General features: G+C 35.8%; 1 protein-coding gene across 4 annotated transcripts in view; it reads left to right on the forward strand.

The window, feature by feature from the left end:
* Positions 1–19,019, forward strand: part of hook3 (hook microtubule-tethering protein 3) — a 26,220-nt gene extending 7,201 nt beyond the window's left edge. Inside the window, exons 2-25 of one of the 4 annotated variants that reach the window (XM_015398766.1) lie at positions 1,433–1,518; positions 1,666–1,738; positions 1,879–1,929; positions 2,026–2,158; positions 2,259–2,326; positions 2,435–2,500; positions 3,946–4,029; positions 6,543–6,706; positions 6,800–6,940; positions 7,631–7,718; positions 7,847–7,960; positions 8,071–8,181; positions 8,292–8,376; positions 8,477–8,546; positions 11,647–11,787; positions 11,898–11,985; positions 12,275–12,309; positions 12,421–12,503; positions 12,829–12,929; positions 13,038–13,142; positions 13,264–13,335; positions 14,141–14,277; positions 14,426–14,434; positions 16,249–19,019. In XM_015398766.1, coding sequence (XP_015254252.1) covers positions 1,433–1,518; positions 1,666–1,738; positions 1,879–1,929; positions 2,026–2,158; positions 2,259–2,326; positions 2,435–2,500; positions 3,946–4,029; positions 6,543–6,706; positions 6,800–6,940; positions 7,631–7,718; positions 7,847–7,960; positions 8,071–8,181; positions 8,292–8,376; positions 8,477–8,546; positions 11,647–11,787; positions 11,898–11,985; positions 12,275–12,309; positions 12,421–12,503; positions 12,829–12,929; positions 13,038–13,142; positions 13,264–13,335; positions 14,141–14,277; positions 14,426–14,434; positions 16,249–16,264 — 2,121 coding nt within the window. In that variant the 3' untranslated portion in view covers positions 16,265–19,019. Of the gene's footprint in view, positions 1–1,432; positions 1,519–1,665; positions 1,739–1,878; positions 1,930–2,025; positions 2,159–2,258; positions 2,327–2,434; positions 2,501–3,945; positions 4,030–6,542; positions 6,707–6,799; positions 6,941–7,630; positions 7,719–7,846; positions 7,961–8,070; positions 8,182–8,291; positions 8,377–8,476; positions 8,547–11,646; positions 11,788–11,897; positions 11,986–12,274; positions 12,310–12,420; positions 12,504–12,828; positions 12,930–13,037; positions 13,143–13,263; positions 13,336–14,140; positions 14,282–14,425; positions 15,392–16,248 lie in introns of those variants that run through there. The other 3 variants (XM_015398774.1, XM_015398780.1, XM_015398788.1) reach the window with 3 other exon arrangements.
* The last annotated feature ends 67 nt before the right edge of the window (positions 19,020–19,086 follow it).

Below are 19,086 nucleotides of genomic sequence, written 5' to 3' on the forward strand. Positions count from 1 at the left end.
AAAACACAGTTTCAGAGGCCACTATACCATTACAAGTTAACATGTTGGTGTAATGTCTAATTTCAGTGTATTTTTCTATAAATTTTAGTGTTTGTGGGGAAATGAGCTTGACAGCACGCCAGGTTTGAATCAGAGGGAAGATACGCATAAAAAATTGGGCGTGGCGGCCTGAATTTCAATGCAGCAGGGATATTTTTGAATATATCTGCCACAGTGTTTGCTACACTGAAAAATTCTACAGATGAGAACAGAAGGCCAATATTGTCTGCCAATATCGTACTAATTTCTTATATTGGATCGGGATTTTCTTACTTTAAACCTTTAGAGAGGTCTGATGGAATGTAATCCTCCATTGCCTACTACAAAATTAGCTGATCTCCTTCATGAGGCACACAGATGCAGCACAGTTGGGCTAAAGAATATAAAGTTGTATCCGTGCCAATAAGCTGGGAGGGCTTATTATGTAAAATAGATACTACAGCTGAAGAAACGGAATGAATGAGGAAGATACAAAATCCTATGTTCTTTTCAGAGCTTCTTATTTTTCCAAGCATGGGAAAGAAAAGACTCATAACTAATAGTTCCAGCTTTATGTTTTCCTTATGTAGGAATTACAACATTCCTGATTCAAAGGCTTCCTCCTGCTTTGGCTGTTGGCATCTAGACTGAAGAATATAATATCCGTTTTAGCTGCATATTTTCTTCTTGGATCCTACTAGCTGAAGAAAACTACCACAGAGGGTAAAACACAGTGATGACATTGCATGTGAGGTAATGTGGAAATAGGAATAGGATCTGAAATTTATTGATGTGATAAAACAGAGGAAGTAAGTAAAGGGGACGGGCAAAATGGGATTAGGCAGGAATTGCAAGTACTTGGGTTGTATTCCCATGAAGATCTTGCTTTAAGAGCTGTTTTCACTGGCAAATCAACATGTGGTCTAACCTGTTGTTCTTGGCACTAAAACAGGTCTCTGCTTTAAATGGTCTGATATTTTCCACCTGTTTCCTTACCGCTGCTAGGATCCTAATACTTGGTGGCATACTGCTGACATTTCTTCTCAAAATTCAGAAAATGCTTGAAGCGGATTTGCAGTAACATTATCGACCTGTCAGCAATCACAGTATTGTGAAATTGGTGCATAATGCACCCAATTTCTTTGTTAAAGTCTATCAATTCTCAGTGCATTTAAAGTGTCTCTCTGCAGCATTTTTTGCTGCAGAGGGACACACGGTTGTTTACACACACACATCTATGTATCATTAACATTCTCTTAATTGTATTTTGACAGAAATTTGGGTTTTTTCAGTTGACATAAAAAAAAATAGTGTGTAAAATAGATCAAATTCTGCTGTGGCAATCAGTAACATTTCTTGATTCGGTAGCATTTTATCCTTACCATGGGTTTCTGTTTGCCTGTTCATTACACAGATCCAAACATTCGGAGTGGAAGCACCGTGCAAGACGGTAGAAGATTTGACCGGGGGTGTAGTAATGGCCCAAGTCCTTCAGAAAATGTAAGCTTTTAAACTCTGAATGAATCCCATTGTTTTCGACTCTTGTTAAGAGACCTAGATTATAAGGCATATCTTTCTTTTTGCATTTGTGTCTTCATAAAGGTGTTTGTGTCAGATGCTAACATTTTTTTCCTCTGACCTTTATAGAGATATATCGTATTTCAATGATGCTTGGATTAGCAGAATCAAGCCAGAGGTCGGGGACAACTGGAGATTAAAGGTAGGCATTGCACATTCTCAATTGTAAACCAGTGGAATTATTTAGCATACAACTAATGTAATGTTTATAACTGTATTGACTATAAGCATCTGCTACAGTGTCCTTAAATGTTTGATAAAGAAATATAATTGTTCATGCAGGTCAGCAATCTAAAGAAAATCTTGAAAGGCATTCTGGACTACTACCAGGAGGTAAGACTTTTCTAAAACAATCAAGTTTTAATGTAGAAAAATGCAAGGTTAGGCTGATTTTGTTTTAGGCAAAAGACTGATGGTTTTTCTTTTCAGGTCTTAGGTCAACAGATCAATGATTTCACATTACCAGATGTCAACTTGATAGGAGAGCACTCTGACGCTGCAGAACTTGGGAGAATGTTACAACTCATCCTGGGCTGTGCCGTTAACTGCGAACAGAAACAAGGTACTTATTCAACCAGCTGACAATAATGCTTATAGTTTCAGTTGATTATCTGTTTCTGTGCAGACAGGTCTGACTGATTTTGCTGTTTTGCTTGGTATAGAATACATCCAGACCATAATGGTGATGGAGGAGTCGGTGCAGCATGTCGTCATGACTGCCATCCAGGAGGTAGGCCTTTGTTCAAATTCCAGTCCAACATTGTTTATATTCATTTGCCTCATCCCTGCTTTGTGTTTTTAAATATAAGTTATCAATGGTTGTTTTGTTCACCTGCAGCTTATGAGTAAAGAGACTGCAGTCACCCCGGGAGGAAATGACTCGTATGTAGATCTGGACAGAGAGGTATGTAAGGTTTATACATTTCCACTTTTATAATTGTATCTACTACTCTGATAATTAGATATATTCTCAGGGAATATGTATTATGTTTGTGCAAGAAAAAAAAAGTTGTTTAAAAGCTATTTTGACATTATATAGTATACAACTTTTCCTATTTTAGTTCAGTTAGGATTACCAACATTGATTATATGTCCTAGAGGCCAGATAAATGAGGGATAATCTTATGTGGTAATAAGATCAGCTGTTTGCTAAGAGGTATTACCCTCTTTTAAACACATTTTTCTTCCTTTTTTAATGATACAGTCTTATGAAGTGAATTGATTAAAAAAACAAACAAACAGACCAATGAAAAAAGCTGAGTAATTTAAAAGAGCATAGTGCAGGTTCCAGAATATTTGCAGAGCTTGGCTCCCTGTGGGAACTATTTTAAATGTAAGAGGTGTTATGCACCATATGGGAAAGGAGAAGAAGAGCTGCAGCCTGTCTTTTGTTTAGATCTGTAATATCATCTGAGGTAAGAAAGTAAAATATTGAGGTTATTTTAAATTTAGCATCTTACCCCTTTAGCATAAAAATTGCCAACTGTGGATCCCTTTTCATTTCCTAGAAAGATCTGAACTGACTTGAAAACTGTCCCACTATTTATTATGTTATTCTGTCATTTATTAGACTCCAATTTGCCTCTTTTTGTTGCACTGGACAAAGGTTTAAGTCTGTAATTCAGTTTGAGGTGGCAAATGTGGCCGGTCTTTTGTGATCCATCTTCAGAAAAAGTCGGCTTTGTCCTTTTGCTAAACATCAGTGGCGGCAGAGACTTAACAAAGTAGCCCAGTGGACAAAAGTGTGCAGTGTCCTACACCCTAGTGCAATTATTATTTGATTATTGAGCCTGTGGAGTGTGAATAAAGGAGATAAAGCTTCTTTTACATGTCAGCTAATTGGTAACATATATTGAAAAGAAAATATTTCTGACTTTTAAACTGCAATACACCTTTAAGAGTATAGAAACTCCTGAATTTGAAGCATTATTAAAAAATATGACTGACATTTAGAGAATACATGCAATGTAGTGACTCTTTTATCCATTTTATGTAAATGTCTGCTTTCGGCTTCAAACAGGGAAGGTGAAAAAAATAAAAAAAAGTTTCTTGATGCTCTATGTAAATCTTTAAAGTCTAAGGTAAATTTAGATTCCTAGATAAGTTCGTTATTTGTGTACAAAAATGTGTTATTTATTTTACCCCTAAGTAAATGTTATGATCTATAGTTTTGCTTTTGGACTTTTTGGACTCCTGTGGATTTATGCCTCTTGACTAAGCCTTTCGTTTCCAACAGTACATATTATTGACAGAATGTATGAAAGGACTGTGTGTCAGATTTTGAATTTGCAATGAATCACACCATAAATATAGTTTTATCAAATCTTTGAGCTTTTTCCTTGTTTTCAGTTGAAGAAGACAGTTGAGGAGCTGAATGATGCTTTGGCAACCAAGGAAGAGATCGCTCAGAGGTGTCGTGAGCTTGACTTACAGGTCAGTTTATGCAGCCACAATGATAATACACTTTCATCACCATAGTTTAGGTTGTTAAATACAGTGTATAAGGCGATAATACGTATTGCAGCACTGACATGACTTTGCAAAAAATAAAAATAAAAATCAGTAGAGTTTAGAGGTTTTGAATTATAACACAGATAAATAAAGCATTGAAGAACAGAACATTATATAAAACATTTAACAGTTAAGTGTTACTTCTTCTTCCCTGACTCTAAGTAGTTTCCAATGTCTTTCTTTTCTGTTTCAACACTGTGTGGCTTGTTTTAAAGGCCCTCCATGCCCAAGAGGAGCGTGATAGACTGAGGTTAGACTTAAATGAGCTAGAAGAGAGGGTAAATGCAAACTTCATTTTCTCTCGCCTCTTCCTTCCATCCACAATGAGTGCCGTGTCAAGTAGTCCTGCGTTGTTTTCAGCCTGCTTGCACCAGATTTTCCTCCTCCAAACCGTGTGAGCATGTGCATACATGTACGTGTTTGTGCGCAAATTTCTGTGCACATATCTACACATGGTGCTTTTTGCAGCTACAGCTGCTGTTTTGTCTCAGTGTGTCGGATGGTGTCCTGCACTAACAATCCTGGGCGTCTCTCACCTCCGTGTTTTTCATGCTTTCCAGTACCAACAGTAAATGGCAAAGGAGAGAGGCAGAAATAAAATAAAAGTGGGACATTCTTAGAAAACTCTTTTATTATCTGCTTTAAGATAAAAGGATTTACAGGAACATATTTCTTTTGCCTTGACCATTTTTATCTTTTTTTGTATTTATATCAGAATTTGAAGGGGTTACAGTATTCAAAAACCTCTAACTGATTTTGAAAACATTCATCTTATTTCTGAATGTAAGAGTCATCATCATTCTAGGTCAATATAGGGGATGCAATCTTTATGGATGTGTGATGTATCGACAATATCTCTATCAGCCAATGTTGGTCATTTTTATGGATAGCAGTTTATTAAGTTAAGCTGGGCCAATATTAGCATCCGAAAAATAGTTTCTGTGTAGTTGCTGTTTTTGTTTCAGCAGGTAGAGAGGAGGAGATTGATCATGTGGTATTTGTTTGGTCATGTGACTCTGGCTTGATCTGAAGGATTCAAATTATAGCTCCTAATTGAAATGGATCCATTGACGGTTTTGTTTTTGTTTTTAAGTCTGTTGATTATTTTGATATCAGTCTAATTGCTTATAGTTTTGAGTCTATTCTTAAAATAGCTATTGCTTTTTCTCCATTTACATGATAAATGTTACAGAAATCTAAGTTTGAACAAAAATACCCATGTATTGACAAATTACACAAAACATTAACAGTGAATAGCAGAGGGAGAAGCACAATGCAAACACTTCACATGATTTCAAGACTTGATTGGCGAACACATGCAAATATCATGCCAAAATGTAAATGCCAATAAAAGAAAAAAAAACTAATATCAGCCAAATATATCATCCAGACGATGCATTTGTTTATTTCTAGTTGCTAACTTCCAGCTGTGTTTGAATCGCTGAATAACTCTTCAAGCATTTTCCTTTCTTAGCCTAGTTCAAATAATTCTATTGTATGAAGTTAAATCTTAGATATGTTTGTTTGGTAAGTCTTTAAGACCTGGCTTAGGTTGTAGAGTGAACCAGGCCAATGAATGAAAATTTTCCTGTTTAAAACTTCTTTTTGTCAAACAATTGATTATGTTGAAATTTTCTGAAAAACTGTCTTTCCTAGCCTTCATATCAAAATCATGTAAAAATGGAACGATTAAACTATGTAAAATTAAACTGGGTTTAATTTTTTTTTTTTACTAACCTTCTAAAACTATTTCTCTTTTTGAAAATATGCCATGTTATTGTGTTGAGTCATGAACATGCCAAAGGTGTTAGTTTTATGAAAACATCAAGATATTGTAGGCTGGTTATTTAAAATTTAACACTCATACGAAGTTATTTAAAAATGATGGATGGTTTAAAGAACATCAATCATGCTTTCTTAGTATTTTTGATGAGCATTGTGTTCAATTTATATTTTTATAAACATCAATTGATTTGAACCTGGCAAAGTCAAAAAAATCAGGTAAATAAAAACATGATGGATAATTTGACAGAAAAAATAAAAATGCAAGGCGATATATTGCTTTTGTTTCAGTCATTGTTTCTTTTTGCTGTTTGAAAAGGATGAGAACCAGCTTCTGCTTCGCTTCGTTTGGAGTTTGATTCCTCGACTATCAAACTGACAAGAAAACATGAACCCATGTACTTCCCTCCCACTGTCTTTGAATCTGTTGATTTGCCTCATTGATGTGTGTTTGACGTGTACTTGACGACATAGAATCCTAATACCGCAGTGATTGTGAGCCTAATTAACTAAATGCCATGAAATGTTTACATTTTATTTATCTTTAAAAGGCCAAGCTTGAACCTCACCTCACTGAACTCCCTGCTTTCTTTCTCCTGTTTTTCATACGTCCGGTTTTTCCCGCTGCTTCATCAACATGTTCACCGTCTCAGGTAGCTGCTCTGCAAGAAGAGAAGAGCAGTCTGTTGGCAGAAAACCAGCTTATGATGGAGAGACTTCATCAGTCTGACTCTATTGAAGACGTAAACAGTCCTGCTGGACGAAAACATCTCCAACTGCAGTCACAGTTGGAGCAGCTACAAGAAGAATCTTTCAGGCAAACACTAGCAACACACACACACACACACACACACACTACTAGCAGTCGAATTGATTGAGGGTAAGTATTAACTTTAACATATTCTCTCAGGCTGGAGGCAGCAAAAGACGACTACCGGATCCGCTGTGAGGAGCTTGAGAAAGAGCTCCTAGATGTAAAGTCCCAGAATGAAGAACTCACAGCTTTGGCCGATGAAGCCCAGTCTCTCAAAGATGAGATGGATGTCCTCAGGTAAGATTGTAATAAATATAATTGCACTAAAAGTGAAAGTGCAATCATCACAACTTAAAACCCAATATACTGTATTTTGTTATGATTTGTAAAAGACCAAAACATAGATCCTAATTGTAGAAGTGAAACAAAAAGGTTTCCATCCTCCCTACTTATTATGGGAAATATGTCTACTTGCCTAGAGGTGGAAATTTCATAACGATCATTTTTCGGTTCAATATTATATTTCATAGGTTAATTCAAACAATAATAAAGTGCACTGTTGTGTTCACACAGCACACCATCAAATAAGTGCCTACTGCTTCCATTTTTTTAATGCCAGTACACAGGTTTCCAAGGGAAAACAGAGCGCACAATTTGTCATTTTTTTTAGTAAAGGCTGTACAATGTTCAGCGGTACGCATTGCTAGCTAAAAGCCTGCCCTGATAACAGCATCCCAAAAGAGTAGGTTAAGAATACAATTCAACTTTTTTGTCATAAACTTTGTTTACTTGTAAAATGTAAAAATAAAATCAATAGTATTTTCGATTCATTACTATACCCTGCATAGGGCTGGTCTGACATGAAATCCTAATAAAAAACATTAAGGTTAGTAGTTTTAACGTGAAATAGGAAGGTTCAAGTAATGTAAATACTTTGTGGCAGTTGAACGTCACAACTTATTACCTCATATCTTTCCACCTTCTTAGACACTCATCTGACAAAGTATCCAAATTAGAGGGAATGGTGGAGCACTACAAGAAAAAACTGGAGGACATGGGGCTGCTAAGGAGACAGGTACAGTTACACATTGGCAAGCGATTAAACATTTTATGATGGGGCCTGATATCACCTATTTTTAGCCTAAAAAGTTACCTTCAAGACAGCTATCTCAAATTAGCTTGCTTTTTCTCTTTGCGTTCCAGATTAAGCTTCAAGAGGAGAAGAACACCGGATTGATGCAGACTAATGTCAGCTTGGAGGAAGAGCTTCGAAAGGCTAATGCTACTAAGGGTCAGCTGGAGAGCTATAAGAGACAGGTACCTGACCAGGAGAGGTTTTAAAATAACGGTGTAGTTAAATTTCTTTTTTTTTGTAGTCACCCTGCTTCCACATATCAATGTGAATGCATCTTCTCATCTATGCTCAGGTTGTTGAACTTCAGAACAGGCTTTCAGAAGAGTCCAAAAAGGCAGACAAGATGGAGTTTGAGTACAAACGCCTAAAAGAGAAAGTGGACTCTCTACAAAAAGAAAAAGATGTATGCAGATTGTTTTGACTTATGTGCAAATCAAATTCCTTCCGAGTAATTCTAGTTGTTGCATTATTGTAACTTCTTTTGACACATATTTTAACTCTGTCCCTTAACAGCGCATGAGAACAGAGAGAGATTCGCTGAAGGAAACCATTGAGGAACTACACTGTGTCCAGGCTCAAGAGGGACAGCTGACATCAAGTAAAGATGAACTAACTTAACTTGGATTTTTTTGACAAAAACAAGATCTATTATTCTAGGTTTGGAAAACAACATTAACTACTGTTCTATTTTTGGCCAGGTTTGTTCCCACTAGGTGGCAGTGAAGGATCAGATTCACTGGCTGCTGAGATCACAACCCCAGAAATGCGGTAAGTAAATCACACTTTATTGTTTTCTCTTTAGCATTTAAATATTTCAGTGACTTAGCTACTCTATCAAATAATCTGCAGTATGAATAGAAAACCAGATACGAATGACTCACTAATCCCAGACAGTAATAGTTTGCTTCTTGAAACCCCCTTTCCTAATCCACAATAAGAGTGGTCACCTTGCTGTATAATCAGAACCATAAATTTGCACTTGCTATCTTGACGACCATCTATGGTAATACATTTAAATATTTATAATTAGGAAAACTAATCTCAGAGCATTACATTAAATGTGGCCAGAAATGTTTGATTTTCATTCAGATACCAGTATGCCCAAATATAATCAAAGCTGTCCTTGTATTGTTTTGAATATATTGTTCTTACATTGGACCAGTTTGAAAGTTAGAAAATATACAAATACACAAACTTCTGATTACTTTATAAGAGCAGGTTTCCATTGTTATAAGAGACTTGATTACCTTTCTAAAATGCTGAAACTCTGTGAGCAAAGAGCCACTGGTCTGTTCAGTGTGTCGGAGAGCATTGCTACAGGCTCTGCCTTTTGCTCCAGTAGTATAAAGTGAATGTTTAAAGTTATAAATGCATCCATCTTGTTGATGTTATGCTGTTATGGTTTGGTGATTCATTCACTGTAAATCCTGTTTGCTGTTTGAAGCAGTCCATAATTTGAGACAATCCAGTTCTTTTTTTTTTTCCAACTTGACTCTCTGTATCCTCCTATATCATAACTAATGTAAACAGACATATTCGTGTGATCCTAACAGCTGTGCCTCGGGAAACAAATGGCTGCATGAAAAAAATGCTTCCTCCTAATTACAAGTGGCTGTGCGAACTAAACAAGGCTTGAATTGATGCTTGTCTCAACCACTATTGTGTGTATCATACAAATAAATAGAATAAATAGTTAAAAAAAAAAAAAGCATACATTATGATTTCTGGATCTTTTTACATTTTTTTTTTATAGATTGTCTCACAGTGGACCTGCACCTGGGTTGACAATTTCAGACCCCTCCATGATTTCTAAGGGGAAGAACTTGCAAAATAGCAACATATTCAAATACTTTTTTTCCTCACTGTATATTTAACAATAGAACTTTTAGTTCTTTAAAAGGGTTGAACAGGCAAATATTTCCCGTGCAAGTTTTCAGTACCTTTAGTGAAATCTTAGATTTGTTTAATGCCTTTTCATTAGTCATTCACCCCATATGCTGCTGTTCTGTCTGAGAATGTTGTCTTTATAAAGCTCATGTCCTAAATCCTCTGCTGCTCTGTCTGTGTTCTGAATTGTCAGAAGTTGATTGGTTGTATGAAGAAAACTTAATTATTATCAGGCAGCTTGGTAATTATAATGTTATGGTTTAACAGAATTATCTGCAATACTCTTAAGTGTTTCCCTCTATTCTGAGCTGCTTCTCAGCAAGACTTTTTCTCTATAACAGTTGTTCATTTGGGGTTAATGAGAGATTTCTTTTTAAAGCCTCTTGTAACAAGTGTTTACAGCTCTCTAAGGGAGGCACGCCACTTACACAGTCTCTGTTTCTTTTTCTTTGATTTTAGAGCACTCATGAACGTAAAACAATCGGTCATTATGCAGAAAGCCCTTAAATTGATAAGCTTTGAAAAGCAGCTTTTGGAAGAAAAGAGCTTAATCCAAATTCAGGGAACTCTTTAACAATTAGAAAATGACACATCATGGAAGTAAGAGGCTTCAGTAGAGATGTTTAAAGAAGCAGCTAGATTGAGTCATTTGGTTTGTTGAGAAGATATTAAAATGTTTGGATTGTGGACATTTTAGCAGTACTTAGCATGAGGTTAAATTATCATCGTTACAAAGCTTCATGCCAGAGATGCACCGATAGATTTATCTTTTTTATTAAAGCAGTTATGCATACGTTTTGACCCAAGGATTAACTTAATTCGTGATATGTTAAATGTTTTCCTGATCAGTTTACATGTCTTCTCCCAGTTAATACTCTGTGCAAACTGTCCTTCTCAAAAATATGCCTGTGTTACTTAAGAGTCGGATCATCATTGGATTAGACATTAGACCTAGAGTGACGCTTTGCAGCAGTCTGAGCACCATTTAAGCGGGAAAGCTAGCTATGCCAAAAGTTGTTTTTAGGTAGTAAAACTTATGACACAAGGTCAGAGCTTTGTTTGTTTGTTTTTTTTAGTGTAGGATTTAATCTATAGTAGTTAGTGTGACCTTGTCTTTACAAATTGCTGTATTATTTCTCAATCTCTTGGTCCAAAGTGGCCTGCTGTCAGATAGCAACAGGCCTTGGGAGAATCTTCAGTTCAGTAGGTCTAATTCCCCTAATGGCTAAAAGTGATGCAGCGTTGCTTTAAAGCTCTGACCCCTCTATACCTGTCCTTGTTTGTTTCAGAATGTTTTTAAGGGCTATGAAATTGTATGTGAACAGCATTAAAAATGCGTGGCTGTGAGCTGTCGTTAATATTTTAGAGCAGCAATTATGTCACGCTGTATGGAGAAAAGGCAGTTTATGCTAAATGTTTGTCACTTTGACTCACCATCCAGTATGTTTAATCAGTCAGAGATTAAAAGCTAATCAAAACGACTTTCTTTTATTACATTCTTCTGTCTTATTTTCTCTAAGTCTCACACTTATGTTGCATAATTAAAACATAAACAGTCTCTGATAGGTTGTTGAAAACAAGGTTTGATTTTTAACCACCTTCTGTATATAAATTGCTTCACAGCTCAGTTATCATGACAATAACCAACTTTGATTCTAATTCATTCAGTAGCAACTCCCATTCAGGAGAATGTTTTTGTCTGTATGATTAATATATTTTATATTAATTTGTCCAAGACATAGTCATCCCACTTAGCAATTTTTATATACCGTAGTTTTCTTTATTGATTTCTTTTTAGCTGAACAAGGATTTTGATTACTCTTGCAAACTATTTTTCATTCACCACAATAACCTAATCTATCACTTTCAAATTAGGTTGTTTTCATATCTATATGTATATCTCCATATAAGCTTATATTAGAGATAATTGAAGCTAAATGTTTGTCAGGCCTAATTGGTCTCCTTTGCTGGGTTTCTACAGAGAACATCTGATTCGTCTCCAGCATGAAAACAAAATGCTGAAGCTGGCCCAGGAGGGATCGGACAACGAGAAAATCGCCTTGCTGCAGAGTCTACTAGAAGACGCCAACAGAAGAAAAAATGAACTAGAGACAGAAAACAGGTTGGCATGAACATGAAAAAAACAGATAATCCTTTTGGTATTTAAGTTTGTTTGAATTCATGCATCACTTTCTGTTTTTTATTTTATTTTCTCTGCGTGTCTTTATGTAGATTAATCAATCAGCGGTTAATGGAGGAGCAGAGTCAAGTTGAAGAGCTTCAAAAGACTGTTCAGGAACAGGGTTCAAAAGCAGATGATGTAAGCAAGCAGAATGCTCTTTTATGTTTTGAGTTTCTAAAATTAATTGGATCGAACTTGGCCTTTAATGGCAAATGAGTTAATCTTTAAAAAAAACTTCAAAGCTCAATTACATACAATAAAAAATAATATACAATAACATTTTTAAATCTAGGCTTTTAAAAGGAGGGTTGTATAATAAACATAAAAAACTTTTTAACATATTTAGAATATAGTTTATGACTACACTATAGTGGGTGTTAGCTTACATGTATGCACATGTATTTATTCTTTTTCTTTTCTATTTCAGTCATCGGTTTTGAAGAAGAAATATGATGAACACGTGTAAGTGATAGAGTAATTTATAACTCAGATCATTTTTACTTTTTTGCACAGCAACTCTCTGACCTAATTTATTTCACATCTCACTTTTTATGAATCCTTTTGTTGTTTTAGGGAGAAGCTTCAAGAAGTGAACAACGAGTTATTGAAGAAAAATGCTATCATCGATGAATTGGAACCAAAGTGCAATGCTAGCTGTGAGTTTGGACTCAATGCTGCTTGTTTGAAGCCTTGTTTTCACTTTTATTTCCATGCCAGGTTAAGAGCTGTGGAGGGGAAATGTGATATCTGCTGCTTGTCAGCGGGAATACAGAAAAACCCACAAAGCTGAATTTCATAAAACTTTGGAAAACTTCAGCATTGGAAGAAAAAAACAAACTTTTGATCTGCAGTCCAGATTGGGATCTTTTTCATTTAAGAAAATCTGTGTTTTCCAGCAGCTCCCTCAACATGTTGATTTACTTTGCTAAAATGTCCTCCTTTATGTGGGGTATGAGTAGAAAACTTTGTTTTTCTTCTTAGCCCAAAGAGTGGATGAGCTTGAAGAGGCGCTAAAGAAAAAAGATGAAGAGATGAAGCTGATGGAGGAGAGATATAAGAAATATCTAGAAAAAGCAAAGAGTGTAAGTGAAATTTCAGCAATAAAACAATCTTTATCACTACATTTACACTTAGTTGGTGTTTTCAAGTTAAGAGCAACCTGAGATGGGGTCTGAATGCTGTCTTTGCAGGTTATTCGGACGCTGGACCCAAAGCAGAACCAGGGTTCCGGTCCAGAGGTTCAGGCCTTGAAAAACCAGCTGCAAGAAAAGGAGAGAATGTTGCACACACTCGAGGTAAATGAGCTGTTTGTTACAGATTAAATAACTTGTTCATTAAATAATTGAGGTCTGGTGCATTTTTTTTTTTTTACAATTTTAATTTTCAACTTTTGTTTTGTTTGCTTACTTTAAACAGAAGGAAATGGACAAGACAAAAATCCAGCGAGACAACGAGGAGAAACTTATCGTTTCAGCCTGGTACAACATGGTAAGACTTTTCTGGAAACCCTTTTTTGTTTTTTTTGTTAAGTAGATTTGTATTCATTATTGAAGGGTATTCTTTTTTTTATATTGTGTTAATTTTTGCACAGTTTTTAACATGAAAAATACTTTTAGTAATTAAAGAAAAACAACAGTGCATTTAAAATAACAGTAGAGGGCAGCAAAACTCTTCTTTAGACACAGTGTAGAAACAGGTGAGTAAATGAAGGCGCTTTTCTGCAACAGATTGTGAGACAAGCCTGATCTAAAAAGGCTTTGTCTTGTGCACAAATATTTGTGCAGCTGAAACCTTCTCACACTAATTTTTAATACCATAACCTTTAACATAGTTTATTATTATTGTTTTATATTTCTATTTTTTCCTCAATAAAACAGCTGAGGCTCAGGTTTTTCTTCCACAATTACCTGAAGTTTCTAACTGGCTCATCCATTTATTTGCCGTACATGTGTCTGTCGGCCTGCTGCCATTTTTTGGTGATTTACAGTGTTAATTTTCAGTCACTGATATGGTATTTTCCATGTATGTTATTTTGTCTTTCCTTACCATGTTAACTCTGTCCCATAAATAGATCGTGGTCAACTCCAAATGTGATTTTCAATGTCTTTCTTTCTTTTTTAACATGAACTTTCTTCTTGCAATATTAAACACCAACAAAATACATTGAAAGTGGTGCTTGTAACATGACAGAATGTGTTCAACTTGAAAGAGAATGAATATTCCTGCAAAGCACAGTATATGCTTTTCATGTTTTATAACCACTCCAATAACCTTCTCCCTCCCCTCTGACCAGGGCATGTCTATGCAGAAGAAGGCGGCTGAAGACCGACTTGCCAACACCGGTTCCGGCCAGTCTTTCCTAGCTCGACAGAGACAAGCCACCAGCACACGCCGATCCTACCCAGGCCACGTCCAGCCAGCTACCGCAAGGTAGATGGCCCCAGGGCACAAAAAATAGCTGCCTCTGAAATCCTCTGAGCTTATCTCTAACTGGAAAGCCCTTTTTCGAGGCACAACATTTTTCATTTATTACTAATGGATTCTGCCTTTTGATTTTCTGTTTTTTCTTCTCAATCAGATCCATGAGGTAAAGATTCAGGGCATGGACGCCCAAATCTTGCACCATATTTTTTTTTCTTCCTGCCAAACCTTATTTTAACCTGGTCTCCCATCCAGTGATGCAAGACTTCTACCGTATTCAAATCCCAGCATACTTTTTTTTTATAATGACTAATAGGACTTTACCATTCAGCTAATCCTGACCTATATGTTTGGAAGACTTGCATCTTTTTGCCAAGTTACTGTCATTTTTGATAAAAGGAACAGTTCTACCTTTCATGCAGTATTTATGCACTTCTCTACCTGTGACATTCGCTATTGACAAGAGAATGACTGCATAATGTTACAAATCTAAAGACGTAGCTTTCAGGAATTTGCAGCAAGGTTGTTTTAATTTTAGGTGATCTACATTCTTAATTGGTCTTACATGATTGCATTGATTGATAGAAAGACGTGTTTCATATGTAATAATTTTTTTCATTTAAGTGTCTGAATGAGGTTGCGGAGTAGATTTATAGTTGGGAAAGTTGAGCAATAATTGGGAATTTTTTTTTCCAAGAAAGAGAAAACTTCAACTGGTTTTGAAGTGGCTTCGGAAAGTGCAATTCCTTAACTAAATGCAGTGCGGGTCAGAGGTATTATAATCTAAATGAATGTAATTCATTTTAGACTTAGTACAATCAAATAAGGTGGAATGATAAAACAGAGAGCACAGTTTTGAGTTATTTTGCATTACATCCTTTTCTTATTGGGTCAAAATAATACATAAAGTTTCAAATATTGACTTCAACTAGTGTTTGCTTCAATGCAGTTGTCCATGTTATAACCCCACTCTGTGTTTTTGACCACTGTCCCATTAGAAATCCCAGTTGTTTTCGATTTGAAAATGTTTAGGATCTCTTATTTTTATAGGACAAGAACCACTGGGAACCAAGCAACCCCTTAGCATGACACTGCTTCCACCATAGATTTTTTTGTCATTTTTAAAAAACAAACAAACCAAAAATTTCAATTTTTAACAGTGTAGGAGAGGAGACATCTTTGAGGATGCACTGTACTTGATTTAATTACGATACTTTTGACCTAAAATGACAATGTTCCAATTAACCTGCATATGACACTATTTTTCTTCCCCTTTATAAAACGCCAGCAGCACTCTGGTTGCTTTTAGCATTTCATCTGCTATAAATATACAACCCGTTTGTCATGGCAGATGAGACTCCATCCAACTCTCCAGATATATAGCTGATATGTCTGACACTTGGGAAATAATACCCTACTTAATATTGCAGCTCAGCAGTCTTTTGCATTTGCAATATTGCAGCCTGTGATGATGTATGCAATTCCCAGTCTCTCATCATTCCAATGATGAGTTTAAACCTCTGACCTGCACTGTAGATTGGTAAATGTTAATGTGTGTTATGATTCCGGTTTGATTCTTGAGCTTTACCAGCATGTTCTGGGTTGTGTAGGACAGTGTTTGTGTGCCATAGTTTTTGTGTCTGTGTTGGTGTAATTGATCATTTTGCAGGCCTTCCCTTTGAAATGAGAAAGCATTAACCTTCAGCCATTTGAGTTTGAACCGTGCGACTGTAGATGAAACCTGTAGTATTCAGAATATCACAGAGGCTGACCTATTTTTCCATGGCAGAAATGTAGACGTCCCGTCAACATCAGTTAGACACAGCTATTTATTTTCATCAGTCTGCCTATGAAACCTTTTTTCACTCTTTAACCCACGTACATCATAAAAAGATCTTTTAATTTTCTTCTGACACATTGCTCTTTGTGCTAACCAGCTCTGCCATCTGTCTATAACGTCTCTTTCTCCTCCTCCCACAGCAATATCACTGCATGACTGGTACACCACTGAGCTGCTCCTAGCCTTGTGTGGCCTGGCCTAGTCCCTCTTTGGCCTGCTCTGACTGTGGGCCTGGCTAGGCCGAGCGGCACCTGATGCATGAACCTGCCTGCATACTGTTTGCATGAGCTCTTACCTTATTTAAAGCCTGCAAAATATGCGGTCCCCCTATCAGCTGCAGCAGCATGAGCACTAACAACGCCCCTTCATTGTTACGCGTCATAACCTGCAGGGAAGTCTGACGAATGATTTGGGATCAGAAAAAAAAAAATCCAGCTTTTTTTCAAATAACTCCTTGTTTTTTTGTTACCTTTGTTGCTGATGTTCTAACATCAATGTCTCCACCATTCCTCCATTCCCTCCCCTAACCCCAATGTCACACCCGATGGACACGCCCACTCGTGCTTTTACGTGTAACAAGTCTGTTACGATGCAGTGTGTTACAAACAACCCTAAAGCAATCAGACTGCAGCATTATTTCCTTTGGATCAAACCGTTTACCAAGCCCTCCTTGTATTATTTAGGAAGAATTGGCTGGCTGTGTCAAGATACCTCAGCGACAAATTCCTCCTGATCTGTTTGAGTTTACATGACTGGGAGGAATAATGTCATTTTTAGGAATAATTTGTCTCCCCTTTAAAGTGTTACATAAGATGTCCAACCTCTTTGTTGGACTGATTCTTAAAGTTTTTTTTATTTTTATTTGCAAGTATTGACTGCACCAAGTGTTGGACAAAACAAAAGTTTATGGGGCTTTACTCTGTTGCCTTGTTTTTATGAGCTGCAGATCGTAGACTGTGTATTATATCAATAGTCTTATTACAGATTTGCTTTTATTTGAGTTAAAAGCTCTCATTAAGCCTTCTATGTTAGGAAAATGTAAGCTTATTTAATTATCTTTTCAATGTAGCCCTTTACAGATGAAAGTAATTATCTTTTGCCTTTCTAATCAGTGAAATGGTTTAAAAAAGGGAGAAAAAGTTTCATTTTTAACGACTTCCTTTATGGAAACTCAAAACCATCGAAAGCTGAGGGGTCTTTCTTTCATGGTGTTTTTTAGGTATAATTACAAACAATATGCATTTCAGTATCAAAATATGGCGTGTTATTTGATACGCTGTAGGCAAATTCCTTTTAAAGAGATATTTGGTGCTGCTGCCAGTTCTGTGATTTTTATTTTTTTCTGTTTGGTTTCTTTAGTTTTTATTTTATAGGGTTAATTTTAAATATGTTGCTGAAAAGTATTTCCAGGATCTGAAAATATGTAGTATTAAATCCTAAAAGAGAGAGATGGTTAAATCCTCCAATTGAGTGCCTTTTGTTTAAATTTAAATTAAATGGTTTATGAGATTTATTGAATATTTAAGGAACAAAACCTCAGTTTGGGAAAAACTTTATTTAGACATTAACTTAACTCTAAGGTTGGCTTATGAGAGCTTTTCTCACTTTTTCCTGTTTTATTCATATTTCTTCTGTTGTGTATTCTTAGTGTAATCCATACCATTTTATCCTAAAGGCCTATTTATTCTTTTTTGCTTGTACAGCAGTGTTAACATTTGTTAGTATTATAATATAGCCATTTATACTGTTACAATGGATGTAAGTAAGATCAAAATACTGTTAAGTAACTTATGCAACAGAAGGAGAAGAGTTTCAGTTTTAAAGCATTTGACTCAAAGTCAAGAGTGAAAGTTTTTGTGCAAACAGTGTTTAGAGGAAAAAGTTTTCCTTTTTTAAAACACTGTGCAAATAAGTTTGCAGTTATATTATATTATTCTTTTCTCTTTAACAAAAAAAAAAAGACAGACATTTTACTTTTCTCATCAGCATGTTTTGCAGCAAGCTTATGATTGACCTTTAAGTTTATTAAAGATACATGTGGGATTATTCTGATATGCTGGTAGCCGGGCAAAATGGTCATCAAATAAAAGTATCTTTCAAAACCAAGTGTTGAAATGACATTTAAGGATGCAGATGTTTCTTTCTTTGAGTCTTCAGGTTTTCTTTTTTTCTATACGAATCTTATTTTTGTGTATAATGGGACATTAACCATATTCCTGTTTGAATAATTTGTACCTAAAGTACACAGACCTCTGCTCTCCGTCCATCCTCAGAGGTTGGTTTGTATATAATAAACCCATCCGAATTGTGGTTGACCTAACGAATTTCCAACTGGAGTTAAGGTAAACCTGTATTATAAATAATTATTCCTCCTTTCATCCCATTGAGCCCCTCACTGTATTTCTATCTGAGCATATTTCCTGTAACTGATTACAGGCAGGACCGACTTGTTGCCCTTTCAACTATTTTTGACAATAAAGAAGGAAATAAAAAAAATGGTGCGCTTCTGAAACTTCCACTGTAATATCACTTCAGTGTTTGACAAATATTTAATGCAATACGCAGAAATCAAATTAAAAAGGTCATGTCTGTATTTTTTAGACACTGGTAGAATAAATGTATAGTGTCCTAGAGTTTTAAACTTGACATGAGCAACAAGGGGCCTTGTCTTATTTTCCATAAATCCTAAAGCAAATACTGACCTCTTGCCAATGTTGTACATTGCTTGTATAGAAAGACAATTTGTACATAACATCTGTGATAGTGTCATGGGGTTTAAATATTTGCGATTGACAGCATAATAAAAAACACTTCCACTTGGATGGATGTCATCTCACATTTTGTCCGAAGACCCTGCTTTTGAAAACGTGCTTCCAACAGGATGAAAAGTAAAAACCACATTGTAAATAAAGCTTGTATAAAAATATTTTTGTCTCCCTAATTTTTTTGACATAAAAAATCCTTACATTTTTGCTGTG

This window comes from Cyprinodon variegatus, unplaced genomic scaffold (genome assembly GCF_000732505.1).
Source record: "Cyprinodon variegatus isolate N-32 unplaced genomic scaffold, C_variegatus-1.0 Scaffold29, whole genome shotgun sequence".
NCBI classification, from domain to species: Eukaryota; Metazoa; Chordata; class Actinopteri; order Cyprinodontiformes; family Cyprinodontidae; genus Cyprinodon; species Cyprinodon variegatus.